The sequence below is a fragment of the Lampetra fluviatilis genome, chromosome 68 (genome assembly GCF_964198595.1).
Source record: "Lampetra fluviatilis chromosome 68, kcLamFluv1.1, whole genome shotgun sequence".
Taxonomy (NCBI): domain Eukaryota; kingdom Metazoa; phylum Chordata; class Hyperoartia; order Petromyzontiformes; family Petromyzontidae; genus Lampetra; species Lampetra fluviatilis.
In genome coordinates this window covers 6,324,740-6,352,569 of record NC_136342.1, presented here as the reverse complement: position 1 = coordinate 6,352,569, position 27,830 = coordinate 6,324,740, and the positions used below count along the sequence as shown (strand labels likewise).

General features: G+C 51.6%; 1 protein-coding gene across 1 annotated transcript in view; it reads right to left on the bottom strand.

The window, feature by feature from the left end:
- The window catches only part of LOC144952549 (NACHT, LRR and PYD domains-containing protein 3-like), a 98,656-nt gene extending 71,054 nt beyond the window's left edge, over window positions 1–27,602 (bottom strand). The window contains exons 1-3 of the mRNA XM_078883001.1: window positions 27,527–27,602; window positions 16,854–17,243; window positions 12,553–14,212 (exon numbers count right to left, since the gene is read on the bottom strand). Of these exons, the coding sequence (XP_078739127.1) occupies window positions 12,553–14,212; window positions 16,854–17,220 (2,027 nt within the window). The 5' untranslated portion in view covers window positions 17,221–17,243; window positions 27,527–27,602. The remainder of the gene's footprint in view (window positions 1–12,552; window positions 14,213–16,853; window positions 17,244–27,526) is intronic.
- Between the last annotated feature and the right edge of the window lie 228 nt (window positions 27,603–27,830).

The following is a 27,830-nucleotide window of genomic DNA, read 5'->3' as shown; positions in this document are numbered from 1 at the left end:
ATGCATTGCATACCCTTTAACACTTGACGAACAAATGCAAGATCCATTACGCCAACCCATCTGCTACAGTAATAACCAACGGACTACTATCTCCAGGCTTTCCTCTAGTCAGAGGCACCAGGCAAGGATGTCCCCCTCTCATCTCTCTTTAGAAGCAACGAGAATGTGAAGGGAGTATGCAAGGGGGCAAGCAAGAAAAAAATTAATCTATATGCTGATGACATCTTAGTTACATTAATATAGCAAATGACCTATATCCGTACTGTCTTATCTCTGATCACAGAATACGGATAAGCCTCAGGCTATGAGTTAAATTCAACAAGATTTGAGCTAATGTCCCTCTCCCCTGTCTTATTTAAACCCCCGGAAGGACTTTCATCACTCAGATGGTGCCCGAACAAATTAAATACCTCAGGGGTTACAATATCTTCCCATTAAACTCGTTTATGTTAACATGCCAATCTCTCACTTTAATGCAGCTGCTGTGCATGCAGCGACGTTGCTCGTGTGCAACGACGGGGCTCATTTCCCATTATACTCGTTTACATTAACGTGCCAATCTCTCCCTTTAACACAGCTGTTGTGTGTGCGTACGGCGACAGGACTCCTTTCCATCTCTGACCCCGTCTACTTACCCTTGGGTGACACCCACCTCAAACCTATATATATAACCTCTTGTTGCAGCAGCTTTTCCTGTTCAGCAGTTCTACTGCTGTATCTTACCACCTGATGACAATTGCTTGTGTTGCGATCGAAACGTCGTGATTTATTTTTTTATTTTTCTACCTACGTGACTTTACCGAAAGAACCAAAGAGTATGGGTTACAATAGCTTCCTCACTCGCATATCTCTTCCAGAGAAATGCCCCAACCCTGCTTCAAGAGACAGTGACATTGTGATGCCGCCACCACGAAGCCGTTCAGCAGGCGCCCCATCTGCGGCCTCGCCACCACCAAGAGACGGAGCCGACCCCACGTCCCCCTCAACTCACCTCACATGAACACACCCGCACGCATCCCCCCCCCCATAGAGCGGGAAGGGGAGGACAACTGATCGACCGGTTTTTATCCGAGAAACCCTTATCGGGATTAACTCTCACGGTTTCCGGCGATCAGGGAATTGGATGACCTCCCCCGACGCTACGTTGCACCGCGGCGCTGCGACCGGCCTTAATATGGTGTGGCCGCGGCGAGGGGCATTCGGCCACCACGGTTGAAACGCATCCCCCACACACACCCCCCCCCCCCCCCCATGCGTCGACGAGGCCAGCAGGGGAAGGACGGGACAGCATGAGTAGCAGGACCGCAGGGGCTCTTGCGCGCAGGCACAATTGTTGGGGAGGGTAAATGATTGAGCTGAAGGTATGAATAGATCGGGAGAGGGGAGGCGCGCGGGGAGCCTGTGCACAGATTCCCACGGCAAGCCTTTGTGACGGACGCCGCCGCATGAACTGCAATAATGGGGGGGCCTGCGTGAGAAAGGGATTGATTGGAATTTGCGCCGCGCAGGTTGAGCATTAATTAGCATATCAAAAGCGCCCGGAACCGCCGTGCGCGTGCCAGAGGGTCGCGAGCCTATTGTTCAGAGCCGCATCCCTTTGAGGTAGGGAGGATAAATAGGGAGCGCAAAGGGGAAATCGCGCTCTTGTCTCCAGCGCCAGAGGACCAGCAGCAGCTCCAGCCAGCGACCCGGACGTCCGAGCGACGCACCGAGGTACGCTGTTAGCACAAGGATCAGCGGACCGCCGTGGACACTTGACGGTGAGTGGGGAGGTGAAGTAGGATAATAGCCGATAGATAGGGAATAGGTACAGGTTTAGTGGAACAGGCCAGCCTCATCGACTCACTGATTTAACATCAATTACCAGGTAGCAGATAATAAATCATTAATAGCGAAGCGTGGCCTCGCGTGATCTTGTCGAGCAGTGTGAGCGTGTGGGTACGCGGGTGTACACAGTGGTTCGCCACGTGAGTGAGCGCTGCGCGGAGCTGAGCGCGTGGGTGAGCGTGTGTACACAGTGGTTCTGTAGTGCTGCGGCTCGCCTCGGGGGAGCGCTGCGCAGAGCGGTGCGAGAGTGGGTGTCGCGTGTGTTCACTCCGTGTGTGATACAGGTGCGCGATCATAACGCGAGTATTCAGTGGTGAGTGAGTGCCGTGGAGAGCTGTGTGGGTGAGTGCGCATACGTTCGTTACGTGTCGGATACGGATGCGCATTGGTAACGTGGTTATTCGACGTGGAGGCGAGTGCCGCACAGGGCTATAGACGGGCACACGCTCGCAGTGTGCGAGAGCTGTACGTAGTGGTGTAAAGAGGGGGAGTGTGGCGTTTGATTGATGATGCTGTGCGCACGTATGCTCGCAGCTTGGGAGCGCGGCGCGAGGCTGTAACAGTAGGGGCGTCGCGTTCGAATGCCGGCGAAACCGTAGCGGGGAATAGGGAGGTGGGGTAACGTAAACGGAATAGGGGATGCAGGCGGGAGGGACCCCGGGGGCCAACGGCCCCCACAACATCACCTGAGGTCTAGAAGACATACCTCTCTCCCTTTCTAATCGAGCCCACTTGATGAAAATTGTTATCCTTCCTCCTATACCACCTACGACTGCTCTTTACCCACATTCCTAACGTTTTTTTTGTCCATTCACGTTTTGCTTCATTCATATGGAACCACAAGATAGCGAGAATTGACTTTCACTCACTTTCACTCACCAAGAAGGAGGGGGGCTTGGCCCTCCCCGATTTTCTTAAATATCACTGATCAGTTGCCCTCCTCAATATTAAACACCAGATGAACTCAGAAATTAGGGGGTAATGGAAGAAATGGTAAAAAAAAGTTCCGTCAGTCACTGGACTCTCGCAGGGATTACTTTAGCCCCTACTAAAGATAGTAGGGGCTAAAGTATGAGCAGCAGCGCACTGGGGGAGGAGGGAGTGGGCAGAGAGCCCACTACGGAGCCGCCACCCCTCCCCGGGCGTGTTATGTGTGCGATCGGCGAGGGCATCTCAGGAGGGACTGTCCTCAGGTCGCCCGAGCTAGACAAGAGCTAAGGTCAAACACTAAGGCCCCCCTAGAGAGGGGACCACTGGGGGGTCAAATCGACGTAGCCCCGACACAAACAAGCTGTGAGAATAATGGCGAGCGAGTGATCTCCACACAGGTTCCAGCAACAATGCCAACGGAAACGGTGACTCATGGCGACTGGCTACGGGAGCTGGTGGCGGGGATCACGGGGGCCACGTCGCTGGTGGAAGGGGAGGTAAACAGAGTGCGTACCCGAATCCTGCTGGACACGGGGGCGGTGGCCTCGCTCGTGAGCGCAGCGCACTGTAGCGCGATCGGGGTCGACGTGCGTCACCTGCAGGCCCCGGACCGCGCGCTGCACACGGCGAGCAGAGCCGGAATGGGGTTGCTGGGGAGAACCACCCTAGAGGTCCACATAGGCAGCCAGGTGTGCACCCAGGAGTTCTACGTGTCGAGTGCGTTGTGTCACGAGTGTATTGCAGGTACCGACCTCTTAGAAAAACTGGGACTCAACGTGCAACCCCGCCAGCGATGCGCCACCATGGAGAGCAACGGCGAGCGGATTCCATTCCTGGGATGAGAACCAACGCTCCCCCGCTTCGCACCTGTGGCCGCTATCCTGGCGACGGCAGTCACCATCGGGCCGCTCACCGAGATGCTGGTGCCGGTGGCAACATCCCCCACCGACCCCGCACTCCGACCATCAGGAGAGGTAATGCTAACTCCTCACCCGGAGTTGGCAAAACGGTATGGGGTCGTGGGATCTGCCACGTTGGTAAACGCAGATGGGGACCGATTGTTTATGCGGATGTTTAACCCGCACAATACCCCAGCGATACTGCGACGGCGCACCCCGATCGCCACTGTACACCCCCTGCACGCACGCCACTCTGACGAATCGGTGTTCGCACTCTGGGCTGAGGACCCCGGTCGTTCGGAGGGTGACCAGGACCTGGCCTGGCGAGTCGGCCCGACTCCCCGAGCCGAGGTCGTCCCCCTGCTCGACGCGTTACATGTGCCATGGGCGGATTTACCTAAGGGAGAGGCCGATCGGCTGCGCGAGTTACTGCGGGAGTATGCCGACGTGTTCAGTGAACACGACTCGGACATGGGTCGGACCGACCTTGTTAAGCACCAAATTGACACCGGTGCAGCCCGACCCATTAAACTCCCTGCGTACCGAGTGGGCGCACCCGAACGCGCCCAAATCAAAGAGGCAGTTGGGGACATGCTTCGCGATAACATAATTCAGCCCTCGGCGAGCCCCTGGTCAGCCCCAGTGGTACTAGTAACGAAAAAGGATGGGTCAACCCGGTTCTGCGTCGATTACCGTAAACTGAATGCAGTCACGCTCGGCGATGCCTTCCCCATACCCCGCATCGACGACACCTTCGACAGCCTCGCCGGAGCGCGATATTTTTCCACCCTCGTTCTCGCGTCCGGGTACTGGCAGGTGGAGATGGCGGAGGAGGATCGGCCGAAAACCGCATTCGCCACCCCGATGGGGCTATTCGAGTTTCGAGTACTCCCGTTCGGACTCACCAATGCGCCCGCGACGTTCCAGCGGCTGATGGAGTTGGTGATGTGGGGCTTGCAATGGGAACAGTTCCTGATTTACTTGGACGATGTGATCGTGTTCAGTAGATCTTTGTCTGAGCATTGGTCCAGGCTACGAGAGGTGTTCCAGCGACTGCGAGCGGCTCATCTCAAGCTCAAGCCACGTAAGTGTTACATCGCACAACGCGAGGTGGGGTACCTCGGGCATCGCGTCAACGAGGCAGGCGTGCGCACCGATCCGGAGAAGGTACGCGCCGTAGTGGAGTGGCTACGGCCAAGGAATCTGACGGAGATCAGATCATTTTTGGGGCACGCCACCTATTATCGTCGATTTGTAAAGGGATTCAGCGAGATTGCACGCCCCCTCACCCAACTCACCTCCCCTAAGCACCCCTATCAGTGGACGGGGGCCTGCCAGACGGCCTTCACCACTCTCAAAGACCACCTCACCCACGCCCCCACCCTCGCTTTCCCAGATTTTACCACCGATTTTATTTTGGACACCGACGCCTGCAGCAGCGGGCTGGGCGCGGTGTTGTCACAGGTACAGGATGGGACGGAACGAGTCATCGCGTACGCCAGCCGGACCTTGAGTGGGGCCGAGCTGAACTATTGCGTGACCCGCCAAGAGTTGTACGCCGTGATTTTCGCATGCAAACAGTTCCGGCCGTATTTGTACGGCAGGAGATGTCGCGTACGCACTGACCATTATGCTCTGCAGTTCCTTCTTACATTCAAGGAGCCACGGGGGCAGATGGCCCGGTGGTTGGCGCAGTTGCAGGAGTACAACCTGCAAATCGAGTATCGGGCTGGCCGGACGCATGCAAACGCGGACGCCTTGTCGAGGCGGCCCACGGTGTACGCCGAGACAAGGGCGGAGGAGGCCTGCCCGTGTTTCACGGGGGGACGCTGCCGGCAGGCAACAGACCCCCAAGAGGCCGCGGCCACTGACCTTCCCCCAGCGAGAGAGAGTGCAGTGTGCGCCACAGAGACCCTCACAGGTGGCACCAAGGATCCCGTCGACCGCCCGGCAAGCCCGGGACCCGCGGCTCGGGACCCAATTGGACGATCCAGGAGGACGTCGGCTGCGCCTTCCCGGGCCTAAACAACGAGCAGCTGAGACAGACCCAGCAGCGAGATCCGGATCTGGCGGCAGTGGAGGCGGCACTGCGGGAGGAAAAAAGCGCCCTACCAGGACCCTGGAGCGGTTTGTATGCCCGGTTGTGTGTGCAGAACGGAGTGGTATGGGAGTTAACCGAGGCCGGCCAGCCGGGGTGTATCTGTGTTCCTGCCCAGGTGCGACCCCAGCTGCTACGGCTGGTGCATGACCACCCACTCGGGGGCCACGATGGGGAACGACGCACTCGAGAGACCCTGCGTCGTCAATATCTCTGGCCCAAATTGGCACAAGACGTGGCGGCCTGGGTACAGGGCTGCCGCGCCTGTCAGCAGTGCGGGCAGAAACCGGCACGATACCAGGTACCCCTAAGGCCGTTCCGCGTCAGCCGCACGAATCAGCTGGTCGGGATCGACCTACAGGGGCCATTCCCGCGATCCCATCGAGGCAACCGGTATATCCTGGTCGCAGTAGAGTATTTCACCCACTACCCCGTGACAGTGGCCATCCCTGATAAAACGGCCTTGGTGGTGGCCCGGGCATTTGTGGAACATTACGTACTGAAGCACGGGATCCCAGAACGAGTCCTCACCGACCAGGGTAGCGAGTTCGAGGCCGAGCTGTTCCAGGCACTGTGCCGAGAATTCGGAATCCAGAAGGACCGAACCACAGCGTACCACCCCCAAGCGAACGGTATGGTAGAGCGCATGAATCAGACCCTAGCGGGGAAACTCAAACGTATGGCGGCCGCAAATCAACGGGATTGGGACGAACACCTCCCCTACGCCCTTTTCGCCTACGCCACCACCGTACACACGTCGACGGGACAAACCCCGTTTTTAATGATGTTCGGCCGTGAGTCTCGTTTACCCGCAGATCTGCTATTCGGCGTCCCTTTTCCCCCAGCCGGAGGAGGGAAGCCGCCCCGTGGAACACCTGTTGGAGACCCTGCGAGAAGCCCGAGGCCGAGCATACCCGCAAGGGGAAGCCGCGCATCGGCGGCAGGAACAGGGCACCCGACCCCGCATGGAACCCCCCTTATTCCTGACAGGCGCTAAGGTGTGGCTACACACCCCTCGCGTCGGGGCCGGGCAGGTGGGGAAACTGACGACCTACTGGCGGGGACCCTGGACCGTGGTGCGACAGATCTCCCCCTGGACGGTACTAATTTATGGCGGGGAGAGGGATCGAGAGACGGTGGTCAACGTCCGCCGCTTAAAACCGTGGAAAGCGGCCCCGGCGAGAGAGAACCCCGTCACCCGAAGGCCCCCGAAATCCCGGAGTACCCGCACCCCTCGTGTTGGGGGGCCTCGCACCCTACATGGGCCTCGCCGGGCCCCCGAGACGCCCCGATCCAGTCAGGAGACAACGCGGACGACGGCCCCTAAACCCTTCCGCTGCTGAGTTTGTGCCCCAGCCCACAGGTGCCGGAGGACGGGGAGAGCCGCTGGAGTGGAGGAGGAGGCCGCCGCAGGAGCTACAGAGGACGGAGCCACCCGCCCCGAGACAGCCACCAGGTCCGGACGGATCCCCCGGACCCCACAACGTTTCCTCGTGGGCGCGGCCCAAGCAATGTGCTCCAGTCAACCCGGGATGGGGACTGGCACCTCGGGGGGCTATGTGATGCCCCCACCACGAAGCCGTTCAGCAGGCGCCCCATCTGCGGCCTCGCCACCACCAAGCGACGGAGCCGACCCCACGTCCCCCTCACCTCACATGAACATACCCGCACGCATCCCCCCCCCCCATAGAGCGGGAAGGGGAGGACACCTGATCGACCGGTTTTTATCCGAGAAACCCTTATCGGGATTAACTCTCACGGTTTCCGGCGATCAGGGAATTGGATGACCTCCCCCAATGCTACGTTGCACCGTGGCGCTTCGACCGGCTGTAATATGGTGTGGCCGCGGCGAGGGGCATTCGGCCACCACGGTTGAAATGCATCCCCCACACACACCCCCCCCCCCCCCATGCGTCGACGAGGCCAGCAGGGGAAGGACGGGACAGCATGAGTAGCAGGACCGCAGGGGCTCTTGCGCATAGTCGCGGAAGGTTGGGATAGTTGCGCTTGAGCGCGCAGGCACAATTGTTGGGGAGGGTAAATGATTGAGCTGAAGGTATGAATAGATCGGGAGAGGGGAGGCGCGCGGGGAGCCTGTGCACAGATTCCCACGGCGAGCCTTTGTGACGGACGCCGCCGCATGAACTGCAATAATGGGGGGGCCTGCGTGAGAAAGGGATTGATTGGAATTTGCGCCGCACAGGTTGAGCATTAATTAGCATATCAAAAGCGCCCGGAACTGCCGTGCGCATGCCATAGGGTCGCGAGCCTATTGTTCAGAGCCGCATCCCTTTGAGGTAGGGAGGATAAATAGGGAGCGCAAAGGGGAAATCGCGCTCTTGTCTCCAGCGCCAGAGGACCAGCAGCAGCTCCAGCCAGCGACCCGGACGTCCGAGCGACGCACCGAGGTACGCTGTTAGCACAAGGATCAGCGGACCGCCGTGGACACTTGACGGTGAGTGGGGAGGTGAAGTAGGATAATAGCCGATAGATAGGGAATAGGTACAGGTTTAGTGGAACAGGCCAGCCTCGTCGACTCACTGATTTAACATCAATTACCAGGTAGCAGATAATAAATCATTAATAGCGAAGCGTGGCCTCGCGTGATCTTGTCGAGCAGTGTGAGCGTGTGGGTACGCAGGTGTACACAGTGGTTCGCCACGTGAGTGAGCGCTGCGCGGAGCTGAGCGCGTGGGTGAGCGTGTGTACACAGTGGTTCTGTAGTGCTGCGGCTCGCCTCGGGGGAGCACTGCGCAGAGCGGTGCGAGAGTGGGTGTCGCGTGTGTTCACTCCGTGTGTGATACAGGTGCGCGATCATAACGCGAGTATTCAGTGGTGAGTGAGTGCCGCGGAGAGCTGTGTGCGTGAGTGCGCATACGTTCGTTACGTGTCGGATACGGATGCGCATTGGTAACGTGGTTATTCGACGTGGAGGCGAGTGCCGCACAGGGCTATAGACGGGCACACGCTCGCAGTGTGCGAGAGCTGTACGTAGTGGTGTAAAGAGGGGGAGTGTGGCGTTTGATTGATGATGCTGTGCGCACGTATGCTCGTAGCGTCGGAGCGCGGCGCGAGGCTGTAACAGTAGGGGCGTCGCGTTCGAATGCCGGCGAAACCGTAGCGGGGAATAGGGAGGTGGGGTAACGTAAACGGAATAGGGGATGCAGGCGGGAGGGACCCCGGGGGCCAACGGCCCCCACAACATCACCTGAGGTCTGGAAGACATACCTCTCTCCCTTTCTAATCGAGCCCACTTGATGAAAATTGTTATCCTTCCTCCTATACCACCTACGACTGCTCTTTACCCACATTCCTAACGTTTTTTTTGTCCATTCACGTTTTGCTTCATTCATATGGAACCACAAGATAGCGAGAATTGACTTTCACTCACTTTCACTCACCAAGAAGGAGGGGGGCTTGGCCCTCCCCGATTTCCTTAAATATCACTGATCAGTTGCCCTCCTCAATATTAAACACCAGATGAACTCAGAAATTAGGGGGTAATGGAAGAAATGGTAAAAAAAAGTTCCGTCAGTCACTGGACTCTCGCAGGGATTACTTTAGCCCCTACTAAAGATAGACCATGGGGCCTTAAACCACTATGGACGGTCTCTTACACTCTGGGAATTTACAGAGACAGGCAGATCCCGATTCTCCCTTTTTTCCACAACCCTCTATATGGGGATATCCATCCCTTAAAATAGAGAGCAAAGGTAGTAAAAGGCCGACATAAATAATGGCTATCATTGACAAGAAAGGGGACTTACTGATTTAAGATGAGACAATTTACTCATTCAGGGATGCCAATACCAAAAAGAAATACGTTGCTATCAATACCCACTCCATACTTACTCCCCTTCGCACCCTATGGGGCATAAGGCCGCAACAAGCCCACACCATGCTGGACGGTATTTAGCAGCTTTCTCTGCTTCACCCCAAGACAGGCCCCATAATAGACTCATTATTGGGAGGAAAGGAGACGTATAAACGAGCAGATGCATATCATCTCAAATCTTGCGAGTAACGATTCATATAAAAATTTAAACATTTTTGGGAAACGCTGATGGGTCATGACATCCCATCGCATGTCATGACCCAGCTGAGCCCCGGTAGCTGGCCTCAGATTACTCGTATGCATGGAACTTACCTGACTAACGAGAAGGCAACATTTTCTTATTCTACCCCAGATAGCCTGAGGTGCCCACGGGGGACCACTGCACATGCCTTCTGGCTGTGCCCAGATATCACCGAATTCTAGGAGGACATTGCCTAGTACTTTAATTCTATATATGACACACATGTTAGGCTCTCAGTAGATTCATCCCTATGGGGCTTGAAACCCACAGGGGTATCCAAGCACCAGAACACGTTACTCCAAGCCTTCAACATAATGGTGAGGAAAAGTATCTTAGGCAATTGAAAGGACCACGAACCCCCTTCTGGGAGACCCTGAAATACAGTGAGGGAAAAAAGTATTTGATCCCCTGCTGATTTTGTGCGTTTGCCCACTGACAAAGAAATGATCAGTCTATACTTTTAATGGTAGGTTTATTTGAACAGTGAGAGACAGAATAACAACAACAAAATCCAGAAAAACGCATGTCAAAAATGTTATTAATTGATTTACAATTTAATAAGGGAAATAAGTATTTGACCCCCTCTCAATCAGAAAGATTTCTGGCTCCCAGGTGTCTTTCTTACAGGTAACGAGCTGAAATTAGGAGCACACTCTTAAAGGGAGTGCTCCTAATCTCAGCTTGTTACCTGTATAAAAGACACCTGCTCATAGAAGAAATCAATCAATCAGATTCTAAACTCTCCACCATGGCCAAGACCAAAGAGCTTTCCAAGGATGTCAGGGACAAGATTGTAGACCTGCACAAGGCTGGAATGGGCTACAAGACCATCGCCAAGCAGCTTGGTGAGAAGGTGACAACAGTTGGTGCGATTATTCGCAAATGGAAGAAACACAAAAGAACTGTCAATCTCCCTCGGCCTGGGGCTCCATGCAAGATCTCACCTCGTGGAGTTGCAATGATCATGAAAACGGTGAGGAATCAGCCCAAAACTACACGGAAGGATCTTCTCAATGATCTCAAGGCAGCTGGGACCATAGTTACCAAGAAAACAGTTAGTAACACACTACGCCGTGAAGGACTGAAATCCTGCAGCGCCCGCAAGGTTCCCCTGCTCAAGAAAGCACATATACATGCCCGTCTGAAGTTTGCCAATGAACATCTGAATGATTCAGAGGACAACTGGGTGAAAGTGTTGTGGTCAGATGAGGCAAAAATGGAGCTCTTTGGCATCAACTCAACTCGCCGTGTTTGGAGGAGGAGGAATGCCGCCTATGACGCCAAGAACACCATCCCCAGCGTCAAACATGGAGGTGGAAACATTATGCGTTGGGGGTGTTTTTCTGCTAAGGGGACAGGACAACTTCACTGCATCAAAGGGACGATGGACGGGGCCATGTACCGTCAAATCTTGGATGAGAACCTCCTTCCCTCAGCCAGGGCATTGAAAATGGGTTGTGGAAGGGTATTCCAGCATGACAATGACCCAAAACACACGGCCAAGGCAACAAAAGAGTGGCTCAAGAAGAAGCACATTAAGGTGCTGGATTGGCCTAGCCAGTCTCCAGACCTTAATTACATAGAAAATCTGTGGAGGGAGCTGAAGGTTCGAGTTGCCAAACGTCAGCCTCGAAACCTTAATGACTTGGAGAAGCTCTGCAAAGAGGAGTGGGACAAAATCCCACCTGAGATGTGTGCAAACCTGGTGGCCAACTACAAGAAACATCTGATCTCTGTGATTGCCAACAAGGGTTTTGCCACCAAGTACTAAGTCATGTTATGCAGGGGGGTCACATACTTATTTCCCTCATTAAAATGCCAATACATTTTTTACATTTTTGACATTCGTTTTTCTGGATTGTTTTGTTATTATTCTGTCTCTCACTGTTCAAATATACCTACCATTAAAATTATAGACTGATCATTTCTTTGTCAGTGGGCAAACGTACACAATCAGCAGGGGATCAAATACTTTTTTCCCTCACTGTATATCATTATCTACTGTGGCTGCGATGGAGCACCTTCGTTATAAGTTTAAGGGAAAAGAACGGGATTTCTAGACATATTGCATGGAGCACCTGAGGGTAACATAATAGATAAATGGGAACCAATGGGAAAGATGAAGAGGTTGGGGAATGGGCCACAGGCAGAAGATGCACACACCAAATATACAGGCATCAGGGTCAGGATCAAACCCACGACCTCCCGCATACCAGGCGAGGGAGATGACATTTCGCCACCGCGGCGGTTACCTGAGAGTCATACTTATGGTTCAACACATTTTCCAAGCACATAAACTTTCCAAGAAAAAACTAAGCCTACATTTTAACTATAGTATAAGAAATAATAAACTATTGTACAGAGGTATTCACTACTCAATTGTAGAGCACTCTAAGTTGATTGTAGAGTAGTGTATCCGTTTAGAATACAGTATACAGTACTGTATGTACAGACTCTGGCTAGCGCCACCAATTGGTAGTGCCCTGAATCTTCGGTAAACAATATATATGATAAGCACACGGCAAGATGCCTGATGGCTGTTGGAATTTTTCCAGATATGTGAAGGAAGATTTGTATTGCTGTCTATGACAGATGCCGGTTAATAGAGCATTACAGATGGTTAAGTGCCAGATAAGATAGCTTATGCTGTATACAGTTTTCTCTCTCTCACTTACACATGCATCATTTGTGAAGTAGTGAACTTTAGGTATGCGACTCTTACCATAGCTCTTTACATTTCTGCAGTGCAGGCTGGAGTCTCTTCATTTCCTCAGTGCCAATGCCGCAGCTCTGCAGGTTGAGTTTCTCAATAGGTTCCTCTCGATGCTGCAGGATCCAGGAGAGGACAGCGCAGTCTTGCAGGGACAGCTTTGTGTATGACAGGTCTATCTCGGTCATGGGTCGAGTAATATCACTCACGGCCTTGTGATCCTGCAGCTCGTGCAGGGAGTGCAGGAGACTAATGAGCCTGTGTTTGTTTGTATTCTGAGTATCCACTCTGTGCTTGAGCCACTCAACGATCTCTTTTGGAGAATTCCCAGATGGAGGATCCAGGATACCCTCAAAGATCTTCCAGGGAGCATTTGATGCCAGCCCACAAAGAAACCTCTGAAACACATCAAACCTCCCATCTTTGCTGTCTTCAATCGCCTTGATGATGTCACTCACTGACCGGGTAGGATGTGACAGATGCATAGCTATGGCTGCGAAGAATTCCTGTATTGTCAAGTGTGAAAACGAATAACAACTCCCTTTTCTAATTCCCTCACATGTGAACACTTTGTTGAGGAATGTACTGCCTAGTTCAGAAGAACTAACACCAAACTCTTCTAGATCTCTTTCGCTGAACATCTGGACGTTTTGTTGAACCCCCTTCAAAGCCATGTTAGCAAGAGCCGATACGACTTCCTTGGCGTCACTCCTGCTACGTCCATGGTGTTCTATGAGCCCACACAGGTACTGTGTGAAAAGGTCAGTCGTTGATTTTAGACTAATGTCAGAGTTTGGATGCTTTTGTAAATGTTCCATCAGTGTAATGGCTGTTATCTGACAGAATGAGGGGTTATGGCACAATATATTCACCGTTTCACTTTGCTGCAATAGCTTGAGTGCTCTTTCTGTGAGACTCTTGTCTTTGTAAAATTTGTTGAAGAATTCTATTTTATCTTCTTGAGAAAACCCGGTGATTTCAACAGCTCGATCAACATTCGCTTCACTCAGCTGCTCCATTGTAATGGGTCTGGTCGTCATCAAGACAGACGCTTTAGGCAAGAGGTTTCCAATCACTAAACTAGCGATGATGGCTTCTATGGTTGTGGTCTCATGTGGATCAGTGCATGCCGTGGCATAGTCAAGGCGCTTTCCAAACTCATCCAACCCATCCATCACGAAGAGGGCTCTCTCTTGGTTTGCGAATACCTCATCAGCCCTCTCTCCCAAGCACGAGTGCAGAAGAGAAAACATCTCTGCAAGTGATGTCTCTCCAAGATTATTTAACTGCCTGAATGCTATGAGGACAATGTGCTTGAATCGTCGTGCAAACACCCTCCGACCTAACAGCAGGCTGTGCACAATGAATTTGCTCAACATGGTTTTACCGCTGCCTGGAGTCCCAACTACAACAACCAATCGGGGGTGTGTTTTCTTCCCCATTGGACCAATGAGATCAAAGAGCTTCTTGTAAGTCATCCCTTCTCTCTCAGCTCTCTCCATCATCTCCTCGTGCTTTTTGCCTCTCGCCATTAAATCGTGGTAGTAAAGAACCAGAATCGGCTTCACCAACCTCTCCAGCAAAAACACTGCAGCTTCTCCAGGTCGTGCGTTGTAATCTCGTGTTAATGACGTCAGCTTCAATAACGATTCTGTGTAGTTATCATCTGGTTAATCGAAATAAAACACATGGAACAATATTAAACATACCTATACGCATTGTCCATTGGTATGCTAAATTCCTCTTCATATGCACATTCTTTTGTTAAGGCGCTCCTCCTCGCTACACCTATATAAGCTCCTAGCTTGATAATGTTCTCATTCTTCGCCTGAGGACGGCTGCTTGCGTTGTGGCCGAAACGTCGTGAGAATTGTTTTATTATGTTTTATTTTTATTATTTTATTACTTCCCTTCTACGTGACTTTACCGAAAGAACCAAGAAGATGAATCCCTGCAGTCACGAAAGCTTTAAATCGAAATTTATACCTATAGCAGAAGAATCGGTTTAAATTAAAAACAAATGATAAGCACATTGAGTTTGTTGACCACGTACATCACTGATTATTGTGTGAGGAAGTGTGTCCGTCGTTTTCTACATATATATGTACGGCAATCCCTCACCAACTAGAGAGGTTAGGTTCCTGGAAAACCTGGAAAAGGCCGCAGTAGGCAAATCCATGGTTGGTAACGTACAGGGTTTATGGGAAATAGGGGGTGGGGGAACCACGGCCACGGTCAGACTCGTCATAGCCAAGTTGCATATTAACTAAACACCGAATAAAATGTAGTATATTACACAACATAATACAAATAAACATTACATTAACTTTACATACCTTTAATATGAACGATGATGATGACAATGAGATGATGGGGGAATGGGTGGTTAAAAAGATCATGTCCCCCCCCTCGTCTTCTGGGACACCAATGACATATGAATGGGCAAGTGTACACATCATCGGAATGGGCACAGAGGAGAATCGCTGCCCTACCAAATTTGTAAGTGCGTGTTGTGGACCCGTGCTTACCCGTGGAGACTCAAATTTTCAGACCACGGTTGTTACATTGGTATAAAAATAGTGAACCGTGTATACATGAATCCGCAGTAGGCGAGTCCGCGAGGGATTGCTGTATATGCAAATGTAACAATCACTGTACCTTCGGATTTTTTTTTTCTTTTGACAAATTTCTTCCAAGTACTTGGATTCTTTGTTGTACCTGTAAAAAGAGTGTCAACACGTGCAGCATTACGATGCATTACACAAACGTATTCCGTATTCCCTGAATGGGAATAGTCCCATGATCATGTTGACTTCTACCCTTCAGAGTTGACTGTCCGAGCCACCCTGTGGATACGCTTGCTCTATGCTCCTCTTCTGCTTGCCCGTCATCATTTATCATGGCATCATGTGCGCATAAAATGTACTGCCGACTACTCCTACAATGTTTTTTTGTTTATTGGTTAGCATGTTGCGGAATGTTGTTTCTTGGTTATCTTTCACTTGCGTTGGGGCTGTTTTTCCCTGTACACCTCCTGACTCCTGCTATTCTGCAGCATTTCCCCCCTTTCTTCCCTCAGGGACGGCTTGAGTTGCACCACAGCGCTGTAAGAGCTCTGCTCGGGTTTCCACAGATGCAGGGGTGCGGGAGCCTCTCCTCCAGCCTTCATCACGTGGCATGGGGACACTGCTGGGACCAGCTTGGATGACATTGTGAAAGCATATATTTTTACATTTTAACCTTTACGAACTTCCCAAACTGGTGTTTTTGAACTTAATACTAATAATGGCAGTGATCTCTACTGAGATAAGGCTTCATCATGTGCACATACATTTCACAATAACAATATCCACTGCACTTTGACACAGGGGAATTTGACCATTTAAGTTTTAACTTTAATTAGTGTACATTTACTTTGATTTTTGAAGACGTTGTTTGACATCAGGCTCTAGCAGAAGTAAGCTACACAAATGTCAATTCAAAACCGAAAAATAACTGTGTTAACATTATGTGGTGATTTTCCAAAGCCCCGTATTGTAAATTTTGATGTCCAACTATGAGTCAATCAATCTGTTGTGCGAAAGGGCACTTACTGAAAATATGGCATTTGTGAATAAAGGTGCAATAGTTTGCAGTAATTTAGTTACAGATGCACATATACAACTACACAACACTGTCAAGATAATTGCCATATTTTTAGCGACATTTAATTGAGTAAACATTTATTTTATGAGGGTCCTGGACTGGAATTTTTACCAGTTCTTTCATGTAAATAAGGTTTGTAGGTGGAAGGAAATGCAAATGCTCTGTGAAATGCCACACATATGAGAGAATAACAAGTAACCGGCCAGATGTGTCGTGTGGTTTAGACTCCCATCTCTTGCAAGCCTCTCATCTTACAATGCAATACAATATGGGTTTATATGGTGAATATGTGCAACTGCATCTTAATTCATATAAAGAAGCAGTCCGTCAGACAAAGTAAAAAAATGTCTTCAGCCTGGACTCTATCATAGGCAGGAATTCGACAGCAAAATATCTGGGGAAGAGTGGATTTCTGGTAATTTCGCAAATCTACACGACCCACCAGACTTTTTGTCCAAATTTCTGAGCCCATGTACGTGTCCTGGTGGCATGTTAATATCGACTTAATGATGTCGATACTCACGTGTGGTAGTGGTGCAGTTTGCAAATATCACATCCCAATGAATCCCAGTTCAAAGCCATTACCGAAAGACACGTAAGACATGGAAACAGTAGGGCTGAAAAGAGGCATAACTCACGGGAATCTGCTCCAGAAATGTGTGGAGTGGGGGATGATGCTGCTCCAGGGATGGCTGTGTTCCCGCCCCTGTTCAGGTCGATGCCAATCTCCTTTATGTGCTGTTCATTCTCTGATATCCACTGATCCAAAAGAGGTATCACGATTCTCATCACCACCAGCACAGCCTGCAAAAACTTCATGCAGACTCCTTTTCCCTTGCCGAGCACCAGGTCAAACAGGCCCCGTGTTCTTTCAACAGGGTTAGTCTCACTTTTAAGGGACCTGTATTCTTGATCATCCACTATATCTGCTTGAAGCGAATGGTCAAGTGCGTCTGAGTACTTCGCTTGGAGGTATGTTTGTAGTTTCACTTTGTTGGATTTAATTATCTGATATGCAGGACCGTTTGCTTCCATCACCACCAATGCTCCGAAGTCATCTAAAGAGGAATACAAATCCTACTTGTTAAACAAACCACAGGTTCTTTTCAATTTCCCCTTTGTGTATTATTTAAGCACTGGTATGGCATTATAACTTGATTCATGTGCATGATACTTGTCTGCGCACAACAACAATAACAACAGTGTGTATATTGCCCTGCTTCGTATCTTAATGGATAGCAAGCACTTTCATATTTTAACCAATGTAGTTAAACTATCACCCACCAAAGCATTCGACTGATACTACAGAAATACATGAACTCACTCGCACTCAGCAGCCGGCATGTACAAAGTAGACTTGATTATACCACGTGTATGCATGAGCTCACTCACTCCAGGTGTCACCATTAATGCAGCTGCAGAACCTCAACACATTCCTGCGGAGGGAGCTGGTAGGAACGTTGGGTTGCTCGGTCAATGGCCAGGGTCAATGGCAGCGTGGTGTATTCCGCAAATATGGCCAATTGTGAGCTGGCGTGAGTAGGTTATGACCAGCCCCTCCCCACCCAGCCCGTCCCCACCCTCCCCTCTCCACCCAGTCCCACCCCTCCCCTTTTTGGATGCACGACAGACGGACAGACACAATAATCCCCTGTGGGCTGGTGATCCTTTTTGGCCGGACTCAGGGGTTAAGGATTTTGCCGAATGGTGGCTCAACAGAGATGTCCGACCGATATCAAATTTAGATTTACTAAAAATGCATCTTTGGGTCTGGACCCAAAGTTGTACGGGGACGCCGGCAGGCAGAGGACGCGTCCCTCCTTAAGTTGCGCCAGCGTGTCAAGAAGACCGCAGATGGTATGGCTCCACGGGATGTTAATTAGTTTATGCTGCGGGGAGGATTGCTCATGTGTAGTGACATAGAATGGTCACTACTGTGTCGGCCTGTACGAGGGCTGGGGGCCCCAAGGGGGTGCCTGGGGGGTCACGTGCTGGAGGGATCCAGACCTTCCCAGAGGTGGGGGAAGTGAGGCGTGTCCTGGGAAGGGAGGCGTGGCCTGAAGAGAGCCAGCCACGCCGGGGCGGAGCCAGCCACGCCAAACCAGATATAAGCGTGGTGTGAACGCAGAGCGGGGCTGTTGTACTGTACTCCGAAGTGAAGACATCATCGGTCGTCAAGTCCCGAGTCGTGGTCCTGGGCCAGGCAGGCCGTTGCCTGCCTGGTCCAGTCTGTGTCGCGTTCCAGAGTGTTAGTGAGTTGAGGAAGGTGGTCACCACCTCATGTACTTGTTTAATAAATAGTGTTGCCTCCAAGCTGCGTGTGTGTGCACCTAATTCGAACCAACTACATTTGGCATCAGAAGTTGTGGAAATATAAATATTGCTAGGTGTTATCCTAGGGAAGTAAAATGGGCACACGAAAAACAAAGACAAAACTCATCTGGACGCCTTCGTACGACGGGGATGGTGTGACGACCATCCTTCGGACAGCCCCGGGGATGGCAGCCCCGGTGACAGAGAGAGAGAGATGGCGCTGCACGCGGAGCGGCGGGACTGGCATCGCACCGCTGCTTCGCCGCCATCGGGAACGGAGCGATGGAGCCGCGGGGAGAGGACACCGTCGTCTCTGCGGTGGCTGGCGGGGGGAGGCCCGGGCATGCGGGCCACGCGGTGGGGCCGCCAACTCGGCGGCTGATCGTGGCGCGGTTCCCGCCAAAACGCTGCTCCCGCCAACTCGAGGGCTGGTCGGGGCGCGGTTCCCGCCAACTCGAGGGCTGGTCGGGGCGCGGTTCCCGCCAACTCGAGGACTGGTTGGGGCGCTGTTCCCGCCAAAGCGCCGCTCCCGCCATTTCGGCGGCGGGTCGAGGCGCTGTTCCCGCCAAAGCGCCGCTCCCGCCGACATCAACGCCTGCGGAGGGGGAGTTCCACACGTGCAGGTGGCGCCCCTGTCTTGTGGATGGGGGTTCGCAAGAGCAGGCCGTGTTCACCATGCAAGATTCTTCGGGCCGTCCCAGTGCTCCACCTTGCCGCCCTCCGATATTCACAGTTTGCCAGGCGAGTCGTGACATGACACGAGAAAAATAATAATAACTTCACCGATCTTGCGTGTGCCGGGTTGCGATCGCGGGTTTTTTTTTTACTCGCTGGTTTGCGGAGCGTGTTCATCCGGTTGTGTGCGTGATAAAATGACGCGGCGACCATGCGGGTTTCTGCTTGTAACAGTGTTGTTGTTAATTACGGCGTCGAGATCGGTATCTTCTGGGTGTAGTTAATGATTAATTCGTTATTGGTGTCCCGAGTTCCGTTGATATGCTGTATGTTGCCGTGTTAATGACTCGTGTTGTTACATCGTTGTGTTGCGAAATCGCCATTGTTATTGTGTATACTGTATGGAGTTTCGCTCGTGATTGTCACTTGTAACTGTCAGAAACTTTGATCGTCATTGTTGCCAATGTACAGACCGTATGGAGCTTTGCTTGAAATTGTTAACAGTGTAGGGACTTTTCGATTTAAAGCTTTCGTGACTGCAGGGATTCATCTTCTTGGTTCTTTCGGTAAAGTCACGTAGAAGGGAAGTATTATGTTTTATTTTTTATTATTTTATTACTTCCCTTCTACGTGACTTTACCGAAAGAACCAAGAAGAAGTGTAGGGACTGTTGGGTACTTGTTTGTGATTATTTACTATGTACGGATTGTCTGGAGTATTGGTTGTGTGTGTTGCCATGTGGGGACTGGATGGAGCATTGCGCCAAATGATTGACTGTACGAATTTCATATACTGCATATACTGTATTAATCAATTCGGCAATTCTTGGGGTTTGTGGTATAGTTTTTTTGCTCTCAAAATTTGAATGCCCTGAGTCCCATGGTTAATGTTGAAGGGGTTTTTGAAATGACAGGTTCGGTGTGGTTCAGCCTCACTGGTTGGCCCCTGTCCGTTGTTGCACAGATGATGTCTTTTGTGCGGGAATGCCCCTTGTGTTCTACATCGATCGGGGGTGCGTTTCCGTTAATTGCTGTCAAATTGCGTTGCTCTCTCCACTCGGTTGGTACAGCTGCATGCTGCAATGTGAGTCTCGGAGATGATGTGTACGGATACGGGATGTGAGGTGTATTGTTGTGACCATTGAATATTCGGGATCGTCACAAATTGTGCGTACCTGTTCGGCATTGGATCAGTTCTGTGGGGGATCATAATTCAAATTGTATGTGTTGTGATGGTGTTAAATTGCGATGGTGACGTGCTGCCAGGGATTTGGAATTGTGCTGCTGGCTGTCACCTATCTTGGGGCGCAGGTCCTGACCAGGATGGCCCAGTGAGAGTTGCGTGTCTAACATGAACGTTGTGGTCCCGTCATGCTATGGCTGACGGCTTGACCTGACAGCCCGGATATTGAAACACTCCGTGGTATGTCTAGCCTAGTGGGCTGTGCGCTCACAGGGCTCGGAGAGTGTGGTCCCGTCATGCAATGGCTGACGGCTTGACCTGACAGCCCGGAGATTGAAACACTCCGTGGCATGTCTAGCCTAGTGGGCTGTGCGCCCACATGGCTCGGAGAGTGTGGTCCCGTCATGCAATGGCTGACGGCTTGACCTGACAGCCCGGAGATTGAAACACTCCGTGGCTCGTCTAGCCTAGTGGGCTGTGCGCTCACATGGCTCGGAGAGTGTGGTCCCGTCATGCTATGGCTGACAGCTTGACCTGACGGCTCGGAGGTTGAGACCCTCCGAGGCGCGTTGAAACAGTGGGCTGGAGATTCGTAAGGTTCAGGTGGAGTTGTCCTGTTACGTTGAGACTGTATCCCTCAGTTGTTAGGGTGCATGTTGTGCAGTGAGTGAATGATGGGTCGTCTCAGCCTGGTCGGTACAGCTATATGCTGCGATGCGAGTCTTGGAGAGAGACTGGGTCGTCTCAGCTCGGTCGGTACAGCTATATGCTGCGATGCGAGTCTTGGAGAGAGACTGGGTTAAAATCCCACCGATATGGCCGACGCGTGCTGCTGGTTGTGACGCCGCGTCGGAAAGGCGGTGGGGTGGTAACATGGAAATTCCCCCCCCGATATGGCCGACGCGTGCTACTGGTTGTGACGCCACGTCGGAAAGGCGGGGGGGTGCTAACGGGTGACTGTCATTGCATGCGTGATTCTAACGGGGGGGGGGGGGGGGGCTGTGCTGGAGCGTAAGTGGGTTAGCCAGTTTTCATGTATATTTGTTGTTAATTCCCCGTTTTCTGTGCGGTTCCCTTTTACCCTCGTCGATTCTGTATATATTACGTGATTGTATTTCTTATCGGTCGCCGGTCATTTATTGATGTTGCTGGTTCGGAGGCACACCTTTTCGATTTTTCACAGTTGTGTTACAGCCGGGGACGGCTGTGTGTTTATACAGGGGGGGGTGATGTAGTGACATAGAATGGTCACTACTGTGTCGGCCTGTACGAGGGCTGGGGGCCCCAAGGGGGTGCCTGGGGGGTCACGTGCTGGAGGGATCCAGACCTTCCCAGAGGTGGGGGAAGTGAGGCGTGTCCTGGGAAGGGAGGCGTGGCCTGAAGAGAGCCAGCCACGCCGGGGCGGAGCCAGCCACGCCAAACCAGATATAAGCGTGGTGTGAACGCAGAGCGGGGCTGTTGTACTGTACTCCGAAGTGAAGACATCATCGGTCGTCAAGTCCCGAGTCGTGGTCCTGGGCCAGGCAGGCCGTTGCCTGCCTGGTCCAGTCTGTGTCGCGTTCCAGAGTGTTAGTGAGTTGAGGAAGGTGGTCACCACCTCATGTACAGCGTTATGTTACTTACCGTTTAATAAATAGTGTTGCCTCCAAGCTGCGTGTGTGTGCACCTAATTCGAACCCACTACACATGTATAGGGACAGAGGATTGCGCCGTTACGCTGTTGTTGTCCCTACCGCCATGCGGGGCGGGGTTGTGTGGGCTGTGCATAGACAGCTGTTGCACCTCGGAGTGGATTTTTATTGGCCGGCCATGGCCTCCGACGTTGTGGAGGCCATGGCCGGCAATGTGGGATCACAATACTCTGGTTAACACGTAGTGATTCGTTCCTTCATCCATACAAAACACTGTCTGCGAGAGATCCCGGCGAGCCACCCATTATGTTGTATATGCCGGATTATGAAATTTTAAAAAATGCGTAATTCGCATGAATTATGTTAATGTATGTAATTATATGCATAAATTATGATAATTACTGATATAATCGTATTAATGTATGTGTAGTAAGTTGCAAGAGGCTTGGACGATGGGGTCGGAGGCACACTTATTTATTAATACCAACTTGTGTACAGAAACGGGTACACACAGCATTTGAAGGGGTATCGTCCCCTTCACTCGTCTAACAGGGAGACACAACGTCTAACCCCGCTAACCTACGCCCGAGTCCTCCACTACGGAGCTAGGGGAGGCTACCTATCCCAGCCCTGGTCAAGCTGGGATCCCGGCACCCTGAGTCTCCAGACCGGCTCTTATAAGAACGTCAGTCTGGGCTCTCGGGGCCACGCCACCGGCTTGCCCTGGTCGGCCCTGACAAGGACAGCGAGCCAGGGGAGCTCCGGGGCCTATTCTAGCTGGTCTTCACTCTTCGCTGGTTAAAGCTAACACTCAACCTCGAGCCCTCCGGCTCACCACCTTTTATAGCACTCGGCCCCCGGGAGGGGCCCGTGGGGGATGCAGGTGCGGACGTCGGTGTGAGCACCTCCTCTGTGTACGGCCCTAACCACGCCCCTTGTGTTTGTTACCCATCCGTGCCCATACATCTACACAATTACACCTCTACATATGCAAAAGCTTGCGATTATGTTAATGTGTGCAGTTATGATAATTAGGCGTATCTTCGTTATCCAGAGTTGTATCACTCAGGATAACCGATTATAATTGATTAAACATTTATTGATTATCTTAGTGTGTTTATGTTATGTTAGGTCTCCAAATTCATATCTCATCGCAGGTTACAGTTCTTATGAATAAGACAGTTTTGCATGGACTGGGAAATAAGCACTCGAACACTTGGTGTTAAGCAATTTTAATTCTAAACAAACATATGACACTCTAATATGCAAAGGCAAAAGTATACGTCAATAGATTCATCGGCAAGATTATGCAAATAACGAAAATAAATGACTCAAACATTTCTTAGTCATGTAACTCGACGGCAGCAACTGCTTTGCACGATCAGTTGATATTGAACGCACCACCTTGAAATGGCAACCCTTTTTGAAACACAAAGATAACTTTTTGAAAGTCTTATTCGTGTGCGTGTTGTGTGTGCGTTGTCCCCTTGTAAAATTAATATTTTAAGCAGAGGCAGGGCGCTGTGTCAGAGCTTGTGGGGTGGGGGAGGGGATACAACCCGCTCTTCAAAGGTTACTTCTCGCTTGGGCGTGGCCGCAGCGAGCCCGTCCTGCTTTCTCTCTCCACTGCTAGATTGAGCGGCGTCGGTACGACGCTCGCCGTCGTGGCGCGCGATGACTCCGCCGTCGGATAGCGCCGTTCCTCCGCAGCTGGATGACGAGTCGGCACGACGCTCGGTGACGCCCGGGTGTGCTGCCTGTGCACTCTCTCTCTCCACTGCTTGATGAGTGGCGTCGGCACGACGCTCACCGTCGTGGTGCGCGATGATTCCGTCGTCGGATAGCGCGCAGCTCCTCCACCGCTGGATGACGAGTCGGCACGACGCTCGCCGTCGTGGTGCGCGAGGATTCCGTCGTCGCTGCTGGACGTCTTGTCTGTTCTCACTGGGTGTTGGTCGGTGTGTGTGTGTATCAAACACACGGCGCATTCGATGGCACTCTCTCTCTCTCTCTTGGTGGCAGCTCCAGTCTTCTCCACTGCTGGATGATTGTTGAGTCGGCACGATGCTCGCCTTCGGCGGTGCCCAATAGCGCTCACAGCTCATCCGCAGGTCGTCCGTGCTGACACTCTTTCTCCCTTGGCATGCAGCTACCAGTTTCACGCGGGTACTCGCTGATGCCTCTCCCGCCCTCACTTCAGGGGTTTCGTTGGTTCAGGTTCTCTCACGAGAATGATAGCTGGAATTTCGCAAGCTTCACTCGCATTTAACCACACCTCGCCACTTCGTTCTGCGAGAAGCGACACCGGCCATCGGTATCGGTGTTTGTTCCCTCACGACGCTCTGCCAGCCGGAGCACGGCTGAAACCCAGCCTCGACCTAGGCTGAACTCAGACTTCTGCGACACGAACGACCCCTCCTCGTTCCATCTCTTCTCGAGGCACGACTCGCCCCAGCTCCCTTGCGATGCCCCGTCGCAACGCCGCGTCGCAAGCCGAGTTGCAAGACTGAGTGCGACTCGAACCAGACTGCACACAGACTTCTGCGCGTTTGTGCTTAAACTCAAAAACGTGACTCCCCTCTGCGCATCTCTTGCGAGAGAAACAACATACCGAAAAAAAACAGACACCCTCCCGACCCCTCCTCGCGACCCTTTCTAACCCCCTAAGTATTTATGGTGCCATCTGTTTGTGCCGGACCGTTGGAGACAAAGGTGGCTGAGGAGATTTTGACGTTTGTTGTCTATCTGTATTCAGGGATTGCACTGTTTTACTCGAGTTATATTTTAATGTCCTGAGGTTAAGTGTAACTAAGTTTCCACTTAAGCTTTCTTGACAGCTGGAATTCGTATTCTTTAGTTTTTGGTAAGGTCATGTAGATAGAAACATACAATACAAAATAATATATATGCAGTGAATACGAGTAAAATAAGGGAATTACTAATAAAAAAAGCCCCTATTGTAGGCTGCAGTCTTATACCGTTGCTTGATTCTTTTGTTAAGTTTCTACTTTTCGTTAAGGAAAACGTTAAAGAAAACGCGAGTTGCAACAGTTGTTTTTCTCTGCTCTGCACGTTATCCGTGCATCTCCAGACGTCTTGGGAAGGTTAGGCCATCGACCTTTTGTCCATCTGGATGTCTCTGACCTCTCTGTGCTCCGAAGTCTTACCGTTTAATGGCCCTCCCCGTTTCACAGATTCCTGGTGTGCTTGTGAGGAGTAGGGGCTGTTTTCATTATTTAATGAAAAAAAAATATATAAAAAAAAAAATTTGGCCTAATTATTCTTAATATTAATTTTTGAGAAAAGGGGCAAAGATACAACAATCACCCGCAAACGGATGGCATGGTCGAACGCCTACACCGGACTCCGACCTCCATGTTGAGTCACTTGGTCAGTGAGTCAGAGGTCAATTGGGATTTGCATATCCCTGCGGTTCTTGCCCCTTATAGGATGACCCCTCACACGTCCACCGGCTACTCTCCCTTCTTTTTGATGTATGGGAGAGAGTATTATCTTCCCATCGATGTTCAGTTGCAGGCTGCGACTGCCCCAAATGTGTAAAAAAATTCTGACACAATTCGGTTCATGATGGGAAAACTTTAAGAGGTTTGGTAAGCCGCCAGTGTTAACTCTCGGGCCAGGCAGCTGGCCAACGAGCGGCTCAAAGGTGTCAATGGGATTGGTCGCCGGGGGACAGGGCCTGGTTGCATTGTCCACAGGTGCCAGTGGGCACATCACCTAAATTGCTGCAATCTTGGAGAGGACCAGTTGATGTGGTTCGGTTTGTGCGGCCACAGTGTGTCCAGGTTCGGTTTGGTAAGCGGAGCTGGTTTGTGCACCCCTCTCGCCTTAAACCGTTTATCACGCCGTGTGAGTTTGTTTCATCTCCATATCGAAAGGGCCGAGTGTCGGGTGTGCCCAATGAGATGGGGCGTGTGTCTGCCAACGTGGGTTTCTGTTCCGCCCCCGCGTTACTGATGCCTTGTACGTGGCCGCTCGTGTCAGCCTCGCGTGCTCAGACATTGAGGACCCGACGACCCGGCCTACTGCTCTCCGTGAGGAGCCAGCTTCATCGGGTCGATTTATTGCCCCCCCGGCCCTACCAAGGTGGTCGAGCCCAACCCGTCTGGAGGACCGGCGTCACAGCCTTGTTGATTTGCGTAACTCCCACACCGTCATGGGCTGTCGCGTTCGCGCGAGTCGTGGTGAGTATTTGGCTGATCCTGCTCGCCATCGAGCTCACGGGTGTTGTTACACGTTGTAGGTGGGAGATGTTGATTGTGGGGATTTCGTGCGCCGCGATTGTTGGTTTGACCGTTCGTTTTTTTGTGTATATATTGTAAAGTTGGGTTGGGTAATTTATTGCTTTGTTATGTTGTTGGAGCACACTTGTTGTTATGTTCTGTTGACTATACGTTGGTTGCTTACTTGGGGGGGAGTTGGCAGCCAGGATGGCTATAACCTACGAAGGGGGGGGGAGGGGGTGATGTAGTGAATGTGCTTGTCACTGTATGGTGTCGGGGCTTACAAAGCCACGGTGGGTAATGTGTTGTCATTATGGGCAGCCCGGGTTACGGGATGTAGTACCAGCCCGAGCGGGGCTTGGGTAAGCACTTGTTAGCACGGAGGCACCGTGAGCAGTGTACGGTGCGGGCTCCCGATGAGGGAACGAGAGGGAGCATCAGCCAGCCAGGGTTACCTTGGGGCATGATACGCTGGTTGACCTGCTGTCACGTGAACAGATGATATTGGAGGGGGGCCACCAGTGGACAGGGGCCGTGAATAGTCATGTGGTCCAAAGGAGCTCTCGGGAACCTTCAAGAAGGAGCCCGAGAGACCTGGAAGGTGGGCGGGGTGAAGGGCGGAGCCAGCCCCAGCCCGGGGGCATATAACGAAGGCCCCGTGAGAAGCTCGAGGTTCTTCGTATGCTGGTGTTACAAAGATCCACGTCGGGGAAAAGAAGCCTCTAGCCACGCTGTCTGGGACCCTGTTTGTGGTCCGGACCGGGATAGCAAACCGTGTCTAGTTCTGCCGTAGCGTGGTTAGATGGTCATTCGAGACCCGAGTGTCGATTGTGTTATGTTACGTACTGTTGTGTTGCTCCTAAGATAACGTCTGGGACTAAGTTGGACTCATTACACAAGCCTCTTATCTTACAATGCAATAAAATCTGGATTTATATGGTGACTATGTGCACTGAATCTGATTTAATATAGAGAAGCAGTCCGTCATAGACAAATAAAAAAAAGTATTGAGCCTAGACTCTAACATAGGCAAGAATTTGACAGAAAAATATCTGGGGAAGAGTGGATTTCTGGTAATTTCGCAAATATACATGACCCACTAGACCTTTTTTCCAAATTGCTGATCCCCAGTATGTGTTCTGGTGGCATGTTAATACCCGCTTAATGATGTCAATACTGCTGTGTGGTAGTGTTTCAGTTTGCAAACATCACATCCCAATGAATCCCAGTTCAAAGCCATTACCTAAAGACACGTAAGACATGGACACAGTTGGGCTGAAAAGAGGCATCACTCACGGGAATCTGCTCCAGAAATGTGTGGAGTGGGGGATGATGTTGCTCCAGGGATGACTGTGTCCCCGCCCCTGCTCAGATCGATGCCCATCTCCTTTATGTGCTGTTCATTCTCTGATATCCACTGATCCAAAAGAGGTATCACGATTCTCATCACCACCAGCACAGCCTGCAGGAACTTCATGCAGACTTTGTTTCCCTTGACGAGCACCAGGTCAAACAGGCCCCGTGTTCTTTCAACAGGGTTAGTCTCACTTTTAAGGGACCTGTATTCTTGATCATCCACTATGTCTGCTTGAAGTGAATG